We start from the raw sequence: 17997 nt of genomic DNA, 5'->3' as shown, positions 1-17997 counted from the left end.
GTCCATTTCCTGCCACGTTCAAACCAGAAAGCGCAGTTTTATTATTAAGCTGTTATCTTTAAGAGAAGGGAAAAGAAGAAAGCTGTGGTGTTTTTTTTTCTAGCCTCCACGTGGCATCAGTGTAAAAGTGAAGGCGAGATGCCATTTTCATCATCTAATCCCCTCCATACACCGTCCAGATGGTGTGCGTTACATTTGTTTAGCTGTTGTGCGACTGTTATTTATACGCCACAGAGGCAGCAGCGGTGGCGGCGTCGCCCCCCCCCCCCTGCAGATGAAAGTTCTTCGGGGCTCCCCCCACCACCACCTTTGATTCCTGAGCTGGAAGAGGAGGCAAGAAGGAGCGAAGCATGAGCGGGAAACAAAAACAAATGTTCCTGTTAGATTATCACCCCCCCGTGGAAGAACTCTCTTCTGCTGGCTCTTATCTGAGCCCTGCCCCCCCCGACACACACCCCCCCCCCCTTCTGCCAGGAACAGCAGCCTGATATCTCAGTATCACTGGTATTAGCCCGGAAAAGAGGCCATGGATCATTTTAATGCCACCTCATGTACAGGAAGCCCCGAGTAGCAGATCGATGATACATGTCCTCTGGCCACCCATGACACCTATCAGCCCCGCACACACCCCCCCCCTTTTTTACCCTGTCACCTACACACACGCACACACACACCCCTCCCATCGCCACTCAATAAACTGGGAGGAAAAAGCAATATCTCTTTTCGCTGCAGAGGAATATGATTAAAGCTTTTGCACTGCTGTTATCATCCTGAGGACCGTTAACAGTGAGCAAAATGAAGCAAAGTAAATTACCTCCAGCTGTCACCTTGTTGCCTGCAGGCCCAGAGTCAAGGACCCGTAATGTTCAAAAACACTGTCGACGCCTATAATGACAGATAGAAGTCAAGAAAAAGCACGCTGGGTCTTTGTGAAGGGGGCGCTGAAAAGTTTTCTGCCAGAAGGGGGAAAAAAAATAAAAGATTTATATACAGAAGCTTTTATTGTCACTGTCTGGGGATGGACCGACATCTTGACATTGAACCCAAATCCACCTACTCATAAGCTGCAATTTTTCAAACACTGTCTTGATGATGAGGACGTTCTTAAAAATGTCTTCAGAGGAGAGTGTGTCTGACTGCCGGCTGGAACACAAAGAGATTATCTTTTAAACTGTAAATCCATGACATTCTCGTAAACCATGTGTTTGCCAAAAACGAGATTCACCTGTAGAGGTGTCTAACAAATAAACGGTAGGCACAGCAGGTATTTGAGTCAGACTTTCCCTCCCTTTGCTTTGACTGATCATCAGTATCAAGAGGGTTAAAAGGTCGGCCGGCTTGAGCTGTTGGAAGAAACACAAGCTGATGTTAATCCTGTCGTGGCGTTTCCGCGGTGCACTTTGTTTGGTGTGGCGGAAACATCGCAGAGGGAGGAAGACTGTCACCAGAAAATGTAAAACTGAGGATTTCACAATTCCTCAAAGATAACATTAAGACTCAGCGTCCCGCCAAATATCATCAGCTGTGTCTGCTATGCTAATCAGTGGCAGCAGTGAAACAAGAAGAAAGAAAATTTGAGGAATGAAGGAGACTGATTGCAGCCGGCCGTCTGATCCCTATCGGGCCTCCGTTTGATTGCAGCCTTGTCAAACTGCTTTTTTTGTGGTCGATGGACAACGTAATGGTTTTCTCTGTGATCTGTATTTAAACGTAGAGAACTCAGCGGATCAAGACGTCTTGTCAAAATCTCGGGAAGCATTAGCATTAAAAGTAGAGAGTAGGCAAAAAAAATCCAACGCAGCACGAAAGTGACCGCCGCCTCAGTGAGCTGTCATGTGAAAGACACCGTGTTGATAAATTGAGTCAAATAAATTAGGACGGGGACTCATTTTGTGTCAGACTGACAATTAGAGATGCCTTGGGAATCGCTCGGTGATAACATCCATTTCCTCTTTTAAATCCATTTAAGAGGAGCAATCATCCAGATTGACACAATGAGTGCTTGTGGGGAAAAAAAAAAGAGATCACATGACATTTCCGCTTTACTTTTCAGAAACAACCTCGGCAATGTTCACTTATCTCCTGTTGACTGTCTCTTTTCAAGGGTAAAGAGTTTGACCTTTTGGGAACACACGCTGTCGCTCTGTTGCTGAGCCACGCCTTGAGGGTTTGTGGTCCGTCAGTCTTTTCAGACGCAGTTCGATCGACCTCCTCGATTTATCTCAGTTCGTCTCCTGACTCCTGCTGGTTTCCATCTAGTGTACGATCTGAGCTCTCAGGCCGGATTCAGTCTTCACCCGTAATTTCCTCCAGCCTCCAGACTCCAGAGCAGACACAGTTTTTAATAGTGTTGGTAACGGCAGCGTGTTGGTAAAGGCAGCGTCAGTCTAACAGTGTTAGACTGACGCTGCCTTTTTCTGCTGAGGGGTCTCCATCTTTCTCCTCGTTGTGGGCGTTTGTGGCAGCTTGTCCGGGCGATCAACGAGCGATTTTAAGCTCGAGTAAAGTGCAGATGATAAAACGATAGCCGTGTACACGTTAAGCCCAAAATCAAAGCTGCTGCCGTTCTGTGCGCAGGAAGACCTCAGAAGATTTCACACCTACAAATGAGAAATTAGCTGCAGCAAGGCTGCCAGTCGTCTGGACAATGATCTCAGTTCACAGTAATCGCCCTGAAAATGATGATTTACTGATAAAACTCCACAGCAGAGCTTTAAACAGGCAACAAATACAAGCTGTAATGAAAACAGTCACTCCGGAGCTGGACCTGCTTCTGAGGGGTCAAAGGTCACACTTGCACTCTCCTGGAATATTGTCGACCGGGACGTTGGACCGAGCGCGCTGTGTTTTCATTTTTCACTCAAACCATCGAGATGGTGTGTGGCTCGTTGACCCCCCCAGGGCAGCCAGACGTAGGTGTTTACTGAGGGAATGAGGTTGAAATACATGGAGGTCTGTGTGTGTGTGTGTGCATGTGTGTGTTGGAGGGGGGGTTAGATGTTAAATGGTTGGCCCGCCATTCAAAGAGCCACAGAATGAACGGCACCGCCTCATTAACAGCTTGATATGGAAGCAGGTCCATCTGGGATATAAAGGCAGAGCGACTGAGGGGGGGTGGACACAATGACCGCAGGACGGACACACACACACACACACACACACACTCTGAAATCACTCAACTCAGACACAATGTCAAGTTCAAAGTCGAACACACATGTGGCTACACACAAACAGTCACATGTTCACCGTCTGACACGCTGTCATCTACTTTAAGTGTTACCAATGAATTCATAAATGTCTGACTTAAAAACTTAGCAGGATTTACAGAAGCAGCAAGAAGCCTGAGTCAGCAGTTTTGTTCATAAAAGCGTAAATGTGACACATCGCTGTCTTTCTCTGTTCCTAACTGTCATCATGAAGTTGTGGGGATCCAGACAAAGGGCGGCCACAGTTTGACTTTCTCTTCGCTCGCTGATTTTCTTGTAACATAAACGTTTGGCTTTGTTCCTATAATCCAGTCCTACAGTTTTCCCTGCATCGCCTCGTAACCACGGTAACCTTATTAGTACTTAGCGCTGCAAAAGGAAAAGGCCAAATTAATTTCACGTCACACGCGGTGCGGACGGCGACCAAACAAAACACAACAGGCTCGTGCAAACGAGCAGCAAAAAAGAGAGTGACGCACAATCAGATATTTGTATATCTAAACATTGTTACACAGATTGGTCCACAATTATTTACGACCTGCTATCTGATTTCCACTCGATACTTTATTTTGGTATTGTCATAAGCTTCTATGACAAATAATTTCCTGCTGGAGATGAATCAGCTCATCCATCCATCCATCCACCTGCAGACGCAGACACATGCAGCTGTACACACAGATTAAAAACACACACTGTAATGACACTTTCGCACAAAGACAAACAGATCTGATTCTCTCTCCCTGCCTGTCTGCCACGAAGCGGAGAGCGGAGTGTGCTGACATGTTGCAGCAGATGGCTCATCTCCTTCTCTTCATCCTCCTCCTCTGATTCCTCTGCCACCTGTGGAGGAGGACACGAGCTCGCCGAAACCGTCCGCAGGTCATTCATCTCATGAACGGAGCGGGTCACCTCAAATTAAAGTTTGGTTGTTTTTTTTTTTCCTCTCATTCTCTCTTCACATCCAACTGAACAACTCTGAAGGTCGCGCTGACACAAATGGCTCGGTTGGTTTTAGGAGCCAAATCTCTCTCAGTTTCTTTTGTCTTGTGTCCATGAACGTTAACTGCACCTCAGATCCTCAAATATTTTCCTTCTCCTCTGATCTGGCCAAAGTGATTATTTGTATTTAATGCAGCCGCCTCAGAGCTGCAGCCCCCCCCCCCCCCCCTTTGTTCGGGAGCCGACCTCAGCTGTGAATCGGCTTCACTCCTCTCTGGCTGAGTTGACGTGGTGACAGGCCTTGAGAGGCAAAGATACAGGGCGTCCTTATTCTGTCACCTTCCCCCATTGGCTGTGACTGGCCCAACACAAGCATTCAAGCCCCTACAGCACAGCCAATAAATCACTGTCTTCTGATACAATACAGGAAAAAGTTTGCTCAAGGAGCTCGCCTCAGACATTTTCAGCGTTTGGATCAGATCTATTTTGGTGCTCTCCCTTTTCGAGTGTCCGACATGAAAGGATAGATCGGCCAGTGGCTCAAACTGTGATGAGAACTGCTCCTCGCAGAATGGACGGACGGGATGATAATCAGACCGGTCTGGTTTTTGTGCGTCTGCATCGGCATCACCTCTGAGCGACACGTCCACACAATTATTCACATTACACACTTACTCACTCATCGTTCATCGTGACCTTTGCGTCACGTAACTTTGAGAGGAAAGTGACACTTTGTGTTCTATCTTCGGGCCATCTCAGGGGAAGCTTCACGGCTGATGCGCCGTCCCTCGGGTTCACGTGTCGTCCTCAAAGAGACTCCCATTAATCTTTGAACACGTCCCATCAATGCAGGCTGTCCCCGTATTATCAGCTCCCTCAATCAACCTCCTAATATCTGCAGTGACAGATTGTCAGAGCTGCAGAATGACCTTACAGCGTTGTGCATCCGCAGAAGAGTGGTGAGACGCCGCAGCGCTTTGTTGTCATTGTGTTTGTTTGTTGCCATTGTTTTTATTCTTTTCTATTTCATTTTCTTTGTTTTTGTCTTCGTAGTGGCATGGCTTTCTTTCTACAACAGTTTTGTGTCTCTGTGATTGTGTTGTGCTTATTTCCTGACTCCTCACAGTTAACTCCTATCTCTTTACAGCTGTTTTGTGTCTCCCCACAGTCAGCTTTTGTCTTTTTTGCAGCTTCTTTGCGACTCTTTGCTGTCATTTTGTCACCTTTCCAATAAGAAATGATGGATGGATTACTAACTAAGCCTGCCAGACGCGGGCCCAGTGGCCTGGGGGGGGTCAGGGGGCGCCTGAGTCTGTGTCCAGCAGACCTACTCAGTAATCTTTCCATAAATGTATTCCAGTTACTGCTAAAAGGTCAGGAGTGAGGCTTCACTGCAGTGAGACACATACCATCAAGGTGTCAATATAAAGCTCATGGGCCATGACGGATGTGGCCGAGTTAAAAGAAAGTCAGACGGCCATGATTGAAGGCTTCTGCTGCTGGAAAGCCACCGAGAGAAAACAGGATTGGAAATGATTGCACAGGTAGAAATGAAAACTGATTGGATGCCAAAATACATTTTTTTGTCAGCAAATCGAGGACTTTTATGTAAATTCCTGCAAGCAATTTTTCATATATTCACACATCTGTCATCTCAGTCAGACCTCAGACATCAGGCATGCAAAAAAAAAAAGGGAGCGTGTGCCAGACTGCGAGGAGCCAAAGGAAGCGATTTGCATTGAAAATGGCCACATGTGGTTGGCTGAAAGTGACGGATAAACAAACGGGTTGGAGCTGAGGATTTACAGTCAGACCAGCCTTCACTCGACAACTACAGCAGGGTGAATTTCTTAAATCTTATCCGTCAAATATCTGGACTACCGAGGAGCTCACTTTAACGTTTGAATTTTAAACATATTCTAACGAACCTCAAAGCTTTTTCACAAGGAGAGGATAAAAAAAACCCAACTTTGTTTTAAAGATGTAGGGTTGTATCTAAGTTTAGTACAGTGACATTTTCCCTTTCATACCTACATAGACAGCCTGTCTGTTAGCAGAAAGCATTTAAGCTTCTGCAGCTCTGTCTTTGTTAATTTGAGCAACACGACTCCAGAGACTCTTGACACGTCAGACCGTCTCTTCAGTTGGAAGCGACGTCAGATCCTGTGTTTGTTCAGTGATGAGAAATTTCCTGATAAAACAAGCACTTAACCAATTTATAACACCACACAATAATAACTCAACATGTTACATTATATTTGCGTCAAAGATTAAAAATGTTAGTTCTTCTGAAATCACTGATGTCTCCATCTTTTTCTTTGTAATGAGTGCATGAGACATAAATACCAGATAACCTCTTCGCAGAGCAAACTTTGTTTATTGAATCGAGTCCAGACAGAAGAAGTGCTGTTTTAGCAATGGGGTCGTCCTCCCAGTGTTCCTTTTGGACTTTTTTATAGTTAAAGACAGAAAGTTAAACTCCGACCCAAATGCTCCTCCTTGACTACGCCTTCTTTTCTAAATTCAGAAAAACCAAGCTGGTGACAGCTAGTTGACATCTAAACAGCTAAACAACCGTTTTTCATAAAAACCACACAAACCTGCCAACCCTGCGTCGCCTTCAGCATCAACTGACATCACGAGGAGCTGCTGTAGTTAATTTTGTGTTAAAATGAGCACTTTGCCGGTTAAGTGTGGCAATACTCCACAGCTGTTGTGTTGTTAGATATTCACAGCAAATCTCCAACAGTCGCCCGACAGAGTAACTAAAGAGAAAAATGGTCTCACCTAGTAATTTGTGGTGTGTTGAGAATATACAGCTCCGTTGGGACTGCTGCAGAGCACTTTGGCCACACTGTACTGAGCTCTTTTCTTTTCAGCTTGACAAACAGTTTAAGGCTCCCAGACACCAAAACAACAATGTGTGAATTTTTAAATTGAAAGCTACAGCCTCGAAATCCCTTTACACTGGTGAATATTTAATGGGAGAGAAGAAAGAAATCCCACTCGCACTTGAAAAACAATTAGGAAAAGAGAGCAGGACAAATGTAAATTTATTGAGGTCAGCTTGATTTTATGTTTCTCTGGAGATATTTCCTATTTTTTGGTTCCTCCCCGTTTTTTAAAACAGAAACAACAGATCGCCCAGGAGAGCAGGCCGCCTGGTCCACACTGCAACTCAGACCCTTTAAAGTTTGTTTGTGTCTGTGAGGTTCAGAGAGCAGCACAGCGGGAGAGAGAGAAAGACAGAGAGCAAAAAGGAGGACTGGACGGAGGCAGGAGGCCTGTGTCGAGTCCTCAAAGTGCCAGACTGTTCTACTTAAAGATCTTTAAATAGGGTGATTCACCAGAATGCTTTGCTCTCACCGAGGCTGAGCATCATGGGAAGGCGGGTCGGGGTTGCAAACAGGAGGTCGGGTTGTGTCATCAGAGTCCACACAGACCAATAAAGTCCTCATTAGAGGATCTTTGTCGTACAGAGCCTCCGTGGAATTGAAGAACAAAGACACAAATCTTGATAAACAGCTGTCATACATAAAACATAAGGCGAAGTCAGAGCAATAAGATTATGGATGTTTTATGTCGCTGTGGATGCCAAGATCCATCCATGTGGTTAGTGGACTCATTTACCTTCCATTTGAATTCCTCACCATTTCCCGGTGCAGCTGATTGCCTCTAATTTCAGCCGAGCATCTGGGGAAGGGGATTCATTGTGGAACAAGAGCGGAGGCTGCGGGTCTTTGGATAGCGGAACGCCGGCTAAACGATCTCCAGTGGACGCAGCTTTAAATGGAGGCTAAATGGCGATGCCGAACGCTCTTCTATTTGAAGCTCATTAGCCGCCTCTCGATTCCCCCCGAGACCTGGCTCAGCTTCACGCTGAGCACTTTCCTGCCAGGAGGAGGGTGATTATAACATTTTGCTCAACAAAAGCTCCACTCCCCCTCACTTCTCCTTCTGCTTCCTGTCTTCTCCATCACCCTCTCTCTGTGGTCACCCCCTTCCCTCAGACTCCCTTTCTCACTCCAGGCAATGCGAGCTGACTGATTTGTCTTTGTGTCCTGGCTGTGATTACAACACTTACAGACAGGCAAGACATGAATGATAAATGAGAGTGTTTACTTGCTAACAGACACTAGTGAATAAGGAGAATTATGTATCATACAGCAGCATGTAATCCAGATAACAACAGCTATAATGGCAACAACAACACAAAAGTGTACGGAAATCAAAAGCTGTTTGAGAGTGAATCATAGGAGAGCTGCAGAACAGCAAGCAGATGGGATAAACACTGATGCACGCAGAGGGTATCATCCAGCCAGGGAGGAGCGGAGGCCTACGCATTTCTCTGCCAAGGCTCGATGTACTCGAGACCCAGATGGGCAAAGATGTCCTTTTCAGTCGTAGCTGCCAGGAACTCTTTCTAGAGAGAGGACAAACAAACAGAAAGTCATTGACTTCTGCATAAATGTGCAGGAATTTGTCTCGGTGACATCAGAACAGATCTGCAGATTCCCGTCCAGGAGCTGTTCCTGACGGTGTTCAGATCTTGTACTCTCACACCGTGTTTATGTTTGGACTTCTTTCCCCGCCGCAAGCTGTCAATTTCAATTTAGGAATTTTATTCACTCACTCTGTGCCAAAGCCCCAAACCTGCCATGACCAGAGAGATTTCTGTCCGCCCGCCCACCTCCCATCTGACCCATAAACACTCTAACCTTGCTCTAAGTGATCACACTTCCGTAGATGAGTATTCTCCCTGACAAACCGTGACAGGGCTATTAACTGCTGGTCGTCGACCAGCGCCATGTGATGGGTTATGTCTCTGTAGGAGCGATGACGAGGCCTGACTCACCTTGGGAGGGAGACTGCCTGGAGAGAGAGAGAGAGAGAGGTCTGTGATTCTGACACATCCTGCCTTCAAGTGCTAAACTGGACCTGACACGTTGTTAGGAGATGGCAGAAAAACCAAGAGCACGTCAACTCCCACTGCAAGCCGACGGCAGGAAAAACTGAGAGCAACTAGCAGGCAGCCAGGGGAGGAACAAAGACGCAGTACAAGATGTGTCTCCCTGCTTGTTTTTTATAATGCAAATGACAGCTTAGCCTGGGCGCACGGTGCACGGAGCCCTGTTCATCTCTTTGAAGTCTAATTCTGGTTAAAGCACATCTCTGGGTCACGCTTGTTTGGGGTTTTTTTTTTTGGTTTTGTTTTTTTTTTGAGGGGGGGCCATAATTTATAATATATATATATAATTTTTATAATTTTTGTTTATGCTAACACAACAGAATAATTGATCTGGGAACATGGCAGGAAAGGGTTTTGCTAAATCACTTCATCTGGGAGCAAAATTAGTGCAAAAAGAGTCTGATAGCTTCTTCCTCCAAAGGAAAAACCATTTCCACTGTGAAGACTACTGTAGATTTAATGCAAGGAGATAAGAAATCTGGCTTCTGCAGGTAGATTTCTACAAGCAAACAGCTTTCCAAGTGTGCATGTGCACGACTGCGGACGCGGAAGTTAGTGGAAGGTGTCCTTGTAGCTACATCTCAGGTCCAATTGAAACAGCAAGAAAAACAAAATTAGTCTGCAGAGGAAAAATGGGCTGTTTTCCGCCACTCAAAGTTTGATTATTAGTTAAATTCACATTAATGTGATGTGTCCTTGTCCCATCCTTTCAAAATAAAGTGTTCCAAAAGGTTACTCAGAAAAAGGTTCTCCTAACGTGGTTACCCAGTTCAAGCTCGAGTAAACACAACAAATGGAATATTTCTGAAGAATTCAGATATAAAAAGAGCCAGAATATATTTATGACTTATAGGCAGCTTCTGTGACTCAGTTAAGACTTTAACTTCATTTATCAGCTTGTGTTTATTGATCCTCTGGACTTAACTTGACTCATCTCTCCAACACTTTGATCCAAAACACCTCACAGCTGAGGGAACTCAGTACCTCTGTTGAATAGGTACAGGACAGAACTTTGGCCAAAGTGCTCGTTCATCATGTCAGGGCTTAAGGAAAAGGAGGGACGTCCCCGCTTTAATGGACTTGACAGGGAAGCGCAGAGCAGGACAGTTTGGACTGAGGCGGTCTTAATTGAGGGGACGGTCATGCTGGATGACGTTGCTCGGAGAGATGATTGGGCCGAAAAAGGAGCATCAGGAAGGATAAATGATGGAGTTGAAGTAGATGCTGTGAATCCAGAAGTCTCTCTCCAGATCAGACAAGTCGTAGTGAAGGCGCAGAAAACCAAGAGCTGAGTCAGGAGAGACCAGATTTCCTGTTGTTGCATTTATTTTAAGGCTGATAAAAAAATGGTAGAAAGCACAAATAAAACACAAGACAAAAAATGCAATAAAGCAAAACGATCCTGCTGACGATCTGCGGACTCTGCTGTTTGTTCGGTTGCCATCTCTCAAGCACACAAACGGTCTTCAGTGTTTTCCTGGGAAATATTCTCCCTCCTTCACAAACGCATTTTGTTGGTCAAACACTATTTATATTTGAGTCAAACAATCTGGAGGCCCGTTAAGTGGCCCAGTACTGCCTGAAGTCTTTGACTGCTCTCATAACCTCAAGCCCATTTATGACTCCAACCACTCAGAACACATGAAGTGCAGCCGCACACCGATGCAATTTATGGTGCTGTAAGCTCTACGCTATTAAACATTAATATGAAATATATGATAAAGTCATAAAAAGAGGAGGCAGGGGGGCGAGGGAGAAATTGAAGAAAAACAGGAGGAGGGGAGAGTGCCGGACAAGGCTGATGTGATTTGTAGTAAATCCACATTTCTAACAGCACACGGCAGCTTACTGCTGAGAGGAAACTCAGGAGATGAAACTAAAAGGAAAACACAGAGCACGGCTGTGATTCTCAACATTGCCAATTTAGCCATTGTCCTGGATCAGGAATAAAGCTCCCGCTCCGCCACACTGTCCACTTTCCTCAATTCCTGCAATCCTCACATGCCCTCAGGGAGACGCTGCTTTATTTACTTAGCACAACACAGAGAGGACTCTCTGAGAAATAAATCCACGAACCTTATGTACCTCTGAGATCTGCCCTGAGGTGTTCGCAGGGAAACTAGCAGCTTTTATTCCCGAGCTTTTGGGTTTATCAGAAGAAGCTTAGAGTTTAGAAACAGAGCGGCAGTTAATTAGACCGACAGGTTATCGGCCGGAGACACTCCGGTTCCCAGTGACTGGCAAGCCATCAGCATCACGAGCCAGGATGGAAGAGGTGTGTGTTACTGCGCGACAGTGTCCTTGACTTAATAAGCTGCTAATCAGCTACATGTTTCTGTCCGCCACGTTAATGACATCCCTCGTGGACGCGAACACATATCGCTTCCTGCAAAACATCTGCCCCTTCTCTGCTGCCCGTCATCCTCGCTCTGCCACCAAGCCCACAGCTTGATGGATGGAGCTGATGGACATGGCCGCCTGCCCGACTCTATCCCGATGCAACGGACACATCAAAGACAGAGGGGACAGAGAAAACTGCTCTACCCAGATGTCATCTTCGTCTTTTTCTTTCTGAGGTTTAGCGATCGTGTTGCTACGTGACGTTTTGAGAGAGATCCACTTTGGGACTTAACGGAGGGCTCGACACTGTCATGCAAATACTGTTAGAATAGGAAAACATTCACATTAAAGTCTGACTCACAAAAAATCTGTTACTGCAAATGCCGAATGTTTCACAGCGCAGGTCAGTGATATTGTGATATTTCCGCAGATTTGTCTAAGATCCTTCCAAAGCTAGTGCACGTCATGTCGTGTACTGTAGCTCAAAGACAGACATCATGCATAATGAATATTCTTGTCTAAAGTGTGTGCTTGTAAGCAGTAAACACAGACAGATATGTTCAGAGACAGAGAGGGAACAGAAGTGAAGCGAGCTAAAGGTCACGCAGAGCCGTATGCAAATACAACCTGAAGTCCATGCAAATTCACTTACATAAACTCAGTGGTAGAGAAATCCACCTGAACAAGAAAAGCTCAGTGAAATGGCTGTCGGCTCACTTTCAGTCCTACTGTCTGCACAGCTGCATGAGCAGTGACCCTGCATTCAAAGCACTGAGGCCAAACTGACTACATTTCAAGCACACCACTTAAAAAATGCTTTGATGGCACAAGTCTGATGGCGAGAGGAACATATTCAAGGTAAAGTATTTCATACTGGAGACAGACGCCTTTATTTAAGGAGCACAAGGTGAACTCACTCACTCTCATGCACAAATTTCAGGTTATCAAATCAGCTAATGTTCTCTGCTTCCTTTTTTCATTTGGACTCTCCATCTCTCCCTGACAGTTAGAAATAGATTACTTTATTGTCAAGAGATCAAGAAAAAAAAACCCTTTGATTGCCTCTAAGTTAATTTGTCTTTATTGCAGCACGCAGGAAAGGGCTGACAGGGGCAGAAAAAGTGGGAAGTCAATTATGCCCCTGTGCCTTCCTCCTGTAACGATCCGCCGTACGCCCACGCTTCCCCGGCGCTCCGGTCTGCAGGAGCTCAGTTCACAGGACAGCTCGAGCAGCCGGAGAGGGCACAGACACCTCGCTAATCACACCAGCAATTAGTGCAGGCGTCATAAAGCACCACCGTCTATAAAACAGCCATTGAATTTAGTGTTATCGTGATTACCAATCCTTTCTTGGCTTGCTAATCAGCCCGTGCACTGGGCAGAGACGGACGGGCTGCGAAATAATGAATTCCTAATCAGAAACAATGGGATCCTCACTTGACATCCCTGGTGTTACGGCGCTTTGGTCCCACGGAGGAGTAAACATTTGCAAATCAAAGTTATTTAGTTGATTAGGCTGCCCAAAGGTAATGAACACGTACAGAAGGGTCGGGGAGAAGTCCTCTCCAGTCCTGATAACGCTGCCAAAGCAAAACTTTGACAGGAAGAGGAAATGAAATGTTATGAATTCAGTTTGAGCAGTTGACTCTTGCCTCATTATGAATATTAAAAAAACTGGTGCTTTGTTGGGACATAAGAAAATGTTCTTCTTCGAGCAGCTTGACCTCCAGTGCTGTAACTTCTCACCTCAGTGTGTTAATGAAGGAGCTAAGGTAACACAACATGTGACGTTGTGCGATCAGGAAGATGTTTGTCTGCCGCCATCCTTTTGAAATGCATTTATTAGCCTGCTGCTTTCTGAAGTCCTTCATCTTGTGAACTTGTGACGTGTCAGATTGGCCGCCTGCCACAGTCTTATGAAGTCTTCTCTAATCTGCACAGCCTGTAATTGTATCTTGACTCGCCTTCATATGGACCCAAACAGAACACTATTCTGATGATAACAATAAATTAACTTTCTCTGCTCCACTGAAGCCCATAAATAATTAATTGGTTTGTTAAAGAGGAGCTGGTTTTGCATGACCAATTTATTTCCTGCCCCAGACAGTGTGATCAGATGCTGCTGCTTCAGCACTCCTTTCATTCTGCTCAATTAAAAGAGCACATTGGCAGAATATGAGCTTTGCTTGGGAATTTTCACATTTGATTATTGACGTGAGCCAAGCTTTTCGGAGTCATTTGATAAATCACACCGAGGGAAAAGGAAAAGCAGCAGATCACCGAACGGCGTGGGAATATATCTGAGCTACCTGGAGCTTAGACATGCAGGCTGTCTTTTCAAAGCATGATATTATTTTTGCACTTGCACTGAACTCACAGCAACACTGCAATGAAATTAACGGCTGCTGTGTATTATAAGGTCATTCTGTAGAACCCCAGCATTGCACAACGCACACAAAATACTACACAAACAACATGACATCATCACTAAAGAAAGGAACGATGATGATTCATGTTGTGTTTGTCCAATCACTGATAAACAAGCCTTTAAAGTATGATATGATATTAACATATCTGCTTTTTGAACACTATAACTATATTTCATTTTTCATCAGTCTCTTTCAGTTCCAGTGTAACGTGACTCAAACGAAGCAGCGAAATACGAAGGGCACCTGTCACATGTTTTTCACATACACATACTTTACTCTCTAGATGACACTCATTTTGATGGCTAATGTGCCGTCAGGGAGCCAAAGGTGCTCTATAATGTGTGTCAGTAATAATTACACAGTGCAGGTAATGTTGGTGTCAGGGCTGTGGCACACAGAGAGAGAGCAGCAGTCGGCGTCTGTCATTTCCTCTGCTTTATAAAAGGCTGCACATTCGAAGAGATCCTAAAAGATGGCAACACGTAGCCAAAATGTGATACATCCTGACCAATTTAATTTAACATACCATACAGTGTATTGTGTTGACCTCGGGGGCCAGCGGGGAGACGTTTTCGTGACAGATAATCTTTGGTGATGGATTTTTTTTTTTGCTCTGAACTTCTCTCTCTATCACAAAGCAGTCGGAGCGACGGTTGCTGAGAGCCGTCTGCTTTTAAAGGAAATGAAAAGTCATGACTCGGCTGGCTGATTAACGTATTCCTCCTGATCACACTCAGTGTCAGAGGCTACAGGATGACAAAAAAAAAAAGAAATAAAATAAAGCTGCCACATCCTCACCCCTGTAACGCTGCAGAAGAACAAAACGTTTCCTTTGGCCTCTCATGTTTCATCCAAACTAACTAGTTGGTTCCACAAAGAGAAACTGCATGACCTCTGATCAGTAAACACAGAGGGACTTTATTTCATCCAACAGTCTTCACTGTGCAACGGTAACTAACAGCCGTCTTAGGTATTTAAAAATAAAACAACAAAGCGACTAGCAGCTCTCAGTTTAATATGCGTAATGAGTGTATTATATATCAGCGTTCAGTTTCAGCTGCAGAGGTCTGGTTAGCTTGTTTCTTTTCACATCTCAGCCTCGACACCTGAAAACACACTTTGATGTGTAAAAAAATTAGCTTCAAGTCGCTGGCTGATTCAATCTATTATGTTCAGTTCAGTAGAAAAGGCGACGTGTCTGTGTGGGAGACAGAAGCTGGTCGGCTGCCGGCTTCTCTCCAGTTAGCCAGATGTTCAGAAACGAACAAACACTCCTGAACTTCAAGTTTTTATTATATAAAAGAATAAATCACATCTTCAAAGAGTTTGTCCTAGTTTGTTTTTCCGTGAAAACACAGAACGGTTGATTTAATGTAATTTCATATGTACGGCTCTGATAGAGAAGAGAAGCCAAAGAGCTACTCATCTCCTGCCTTCACACGTATTACTGCAGCACGCACACACACAGACACACACACAAACAGAATCAGTGTTTACACACTCAGAGGGAAACAGGAAGTCAGATAAGATCAGACAGCCGACATTATTTTATCTTCCGTGCTTGCTGTTTGAATCTAACCAAACTATTTTACTGTGACAGAATGACTCAGAGATGAGTTTATAAATGCCGCCGATGGCTTTTCAAGGACAAGAAGAATCGCCTGAACGGGCCACATGATTGTTGAGTGGACTGTCGCTGTAAATAAGTCGTGTTTGGGAGCCTCCGACAGGCCGGTGCCAATTAATGTTACACAACGAGAGGACTTGGGCCCCAGCAGCAGTGCAACAGGACTTGTCTCCTCAGTTAGCCGACACCCCTGGTCTCAGTCAAACCCCTCCCCCATCACGTATCACTTCTTTGGCCTCTCCTTCCATCTCCAAAGTTCAGTGTCAACTCATTTTACAGTCTGATTCCAGGAGAACAGACAGCAGGAAGCAGGATTTAGGGGATGGGTGTGTGTTTTTGGGGTGATATCCTGCAATTCAACACATTTTATTCTACTTATGTAAAACAACAGCATAGTCGAATACCTTCCTTCCTCTTTCTTTTTTTTTTTTTTTTTTGCAGCCATTAAGCACTCATGGCAGGTTCTGTGTGGGTGGAGGAAGAGGTTCAGTGGGTGAGGTGGCGATGGTGCAACGAGTGACATCACGGATAGGAGAGGTGGGGGTACAGTCAGTAAACGGGAAATGCTCATGCTATCATCCTGAATGTGCCTCGTTTGGAGACATCATTTCACTCTTCCTCGGCAGCTCCGTGTTCCCTCCTCTATCATTACCACTTCTGTCAGGCAATAGCTGTCAATATGATTTATCACTGATGCTAACTAATGTGGCTGTCCCACTGTGAAGGCTGATTAGATGACCATCATGCTGACAGAGGCAGCACAACCGTCCGGCTCTCCGTGCGTCTCTGCGTTGTTGAACTGTTTCCAACAACAAGCATCTCAATCCAGAAAAGAGACCTCTCCTGTCACCTCACTTCCCATTTTCTGATGATTTTTTGTATTTCTTTTTAGAGATGTCCCCTTCCTTTTCTTCTGACGCTACCCTCCTCCACCTACACAGAGTGGAAACGAGCCGTTTTTCACGAAGCATACGTTCCCAGAACAGCGACGCTTTTATCTGACATTCAGGCAGCGTCGGTTTGAAACCAGCATGCAGCTGCTGTCACATGGCCCATGGTGGACTATCTGCTATCTGCTCACTACCTCTCAAACAATAAAACACATAGAAGTGAAAGAACAAATAATAAAGACAATTATCATTGGCATCAACTACCTGGCTCTGTGACACTGCTCCATTATGGCAGCGCTTCCTGCTCACCAGTGATTCCTATTAAATTCCCTTAATTGTTTCTCTGACCTCTATGTGGAATGACCCAGTCACATGGCCAATGTTTCCTAAAATGAATGTCCATATTTGCATCGTTCAGCTGTCGGGGGGGGGGCGTCGTTAGAGCGGCAGGGGGAGGTGGGACAAAAGGACATTTGTGCTCATAAATATCGTGACTTTTCAATGAGCGTGGTATCACATAGAAATATGTTCCGAGCAGATTTTTAACTGTGCAGCTGTTTCTCTGACAAAGAACAGCAATTATCTGAGATCAGTTGAGAAATCTCTCTCTCTCTCTCACAGATCTTACATTAGAAGGTCTGTAACTGGCACTGTGCTGTTTTATGACTGGAGACAGATCAGAAGACATCATGAGTGGAATGAGACGTCACCTTCACAGGACAGTCCATCATTCATCCATTCCCTTTGGCTCTACCACTCAGCGGCTTTCAACACCAACATGGGGATACAGAAAGCATCCCTACTGGCCTGATCAAAGCAAATCCCTGAAATTGAAAATGTCTTTTTTGGACTCTCAGAAAAGAAAAATAATCTTTTTTTTTTTCTGACTTTGTAATGCAGAGTGGCAGCTGCGTCAGAGGTGAAAAAAGTTTTTAATCAGAATAAATACAGGAGGACGCTCAGCCCTGCTGCGAGCTCGCCAAATGAACATGAACAGAGAACTGAAAAAGACACTCCAGCCACGAAGAGTCTGATTCTCGCACCTTCACCCGTAAAGATAATGTGCAGCAGAAAGTGCCGTGATAAGTGATGAAAGCGGGAGGTTTCCAGTGTGTTTAAGGATTGTATGGGCAAGTGTGAAAGCACCAGGAGAAGAGTTGTATCACCTCTTTTACCAACTGCTGTGCTTCTACAAAAAAAAAATGTTCGAATGGAATTGCTTTCCAGTAAGACATACAAAGACTTCATTTAGAACGCAGCAAATACAATCTAGATCAGGATACACTATCCAGATAATGAAGACGCTGATGGTATTTGCCGTTATCTCCGCTCTGTACACTCTGTAGACTTTCTTGATTAGATCTTACTTTAGATGAGAACAATGTGAGAAGGATAAAAAAGGTGTGGAGGTTCTGATCGGAAAGAAGACTTTACAATCGTGTTTTACTGCACTGCGGCCACTGCAGCGGAAAGTTCCAGAATCTACATCCAGCTATGAAAGTATCAGCCCCTAAAAAAAAAAAACACACAAACTGGCAAACGCTGCGAGCCACAAAGAAAGAAACCCCCCATGCAGACATCAGAGCTGGCTTTGCTG

General features: G+C 44.9%; 1 protein-coding gene across 1 annotated transcript in view; it reads right to left on the bottom strand.

The window, feature by feature from the left end:
• Nucleotides 1-8481: 8481 nt before the first annotated feature.
• Nucleotides 8482-17997, bottom strand: part of dntt (deoxynucleotidyltransferase, terminal) — a 57858-nt gene continuing 48342 nt past the window's right edge. Inside the window, exon 11 of the mRNA XM_029521584.1 lies at nt 8482-8568. Within this exon, the coding sequence (XP_029377444.1) occupies nt 8482-8568 (87 nt within the window). The remainder of the gene's footprint in view (nt 8569-17997) is intronic.

This window comes from Echeneis naucrates, chromosome 15 (genome assembly GCF_900963305.1).
Source record: "Echeneis naucrates chromosome 15, fEcheNa1.1, whole genome shotgun sequence".
Lineage (NCBI taxonomy): Eukaryota > Metazoa > Chordata > Actinopteri > Carangiformes > Echeneidae > Echeneis > Echeneis naucrates.
Note: the sequence above shows the minus strand (reverse complement) of the source record. Positions and strands in the feature narration are given on the sequence as shown.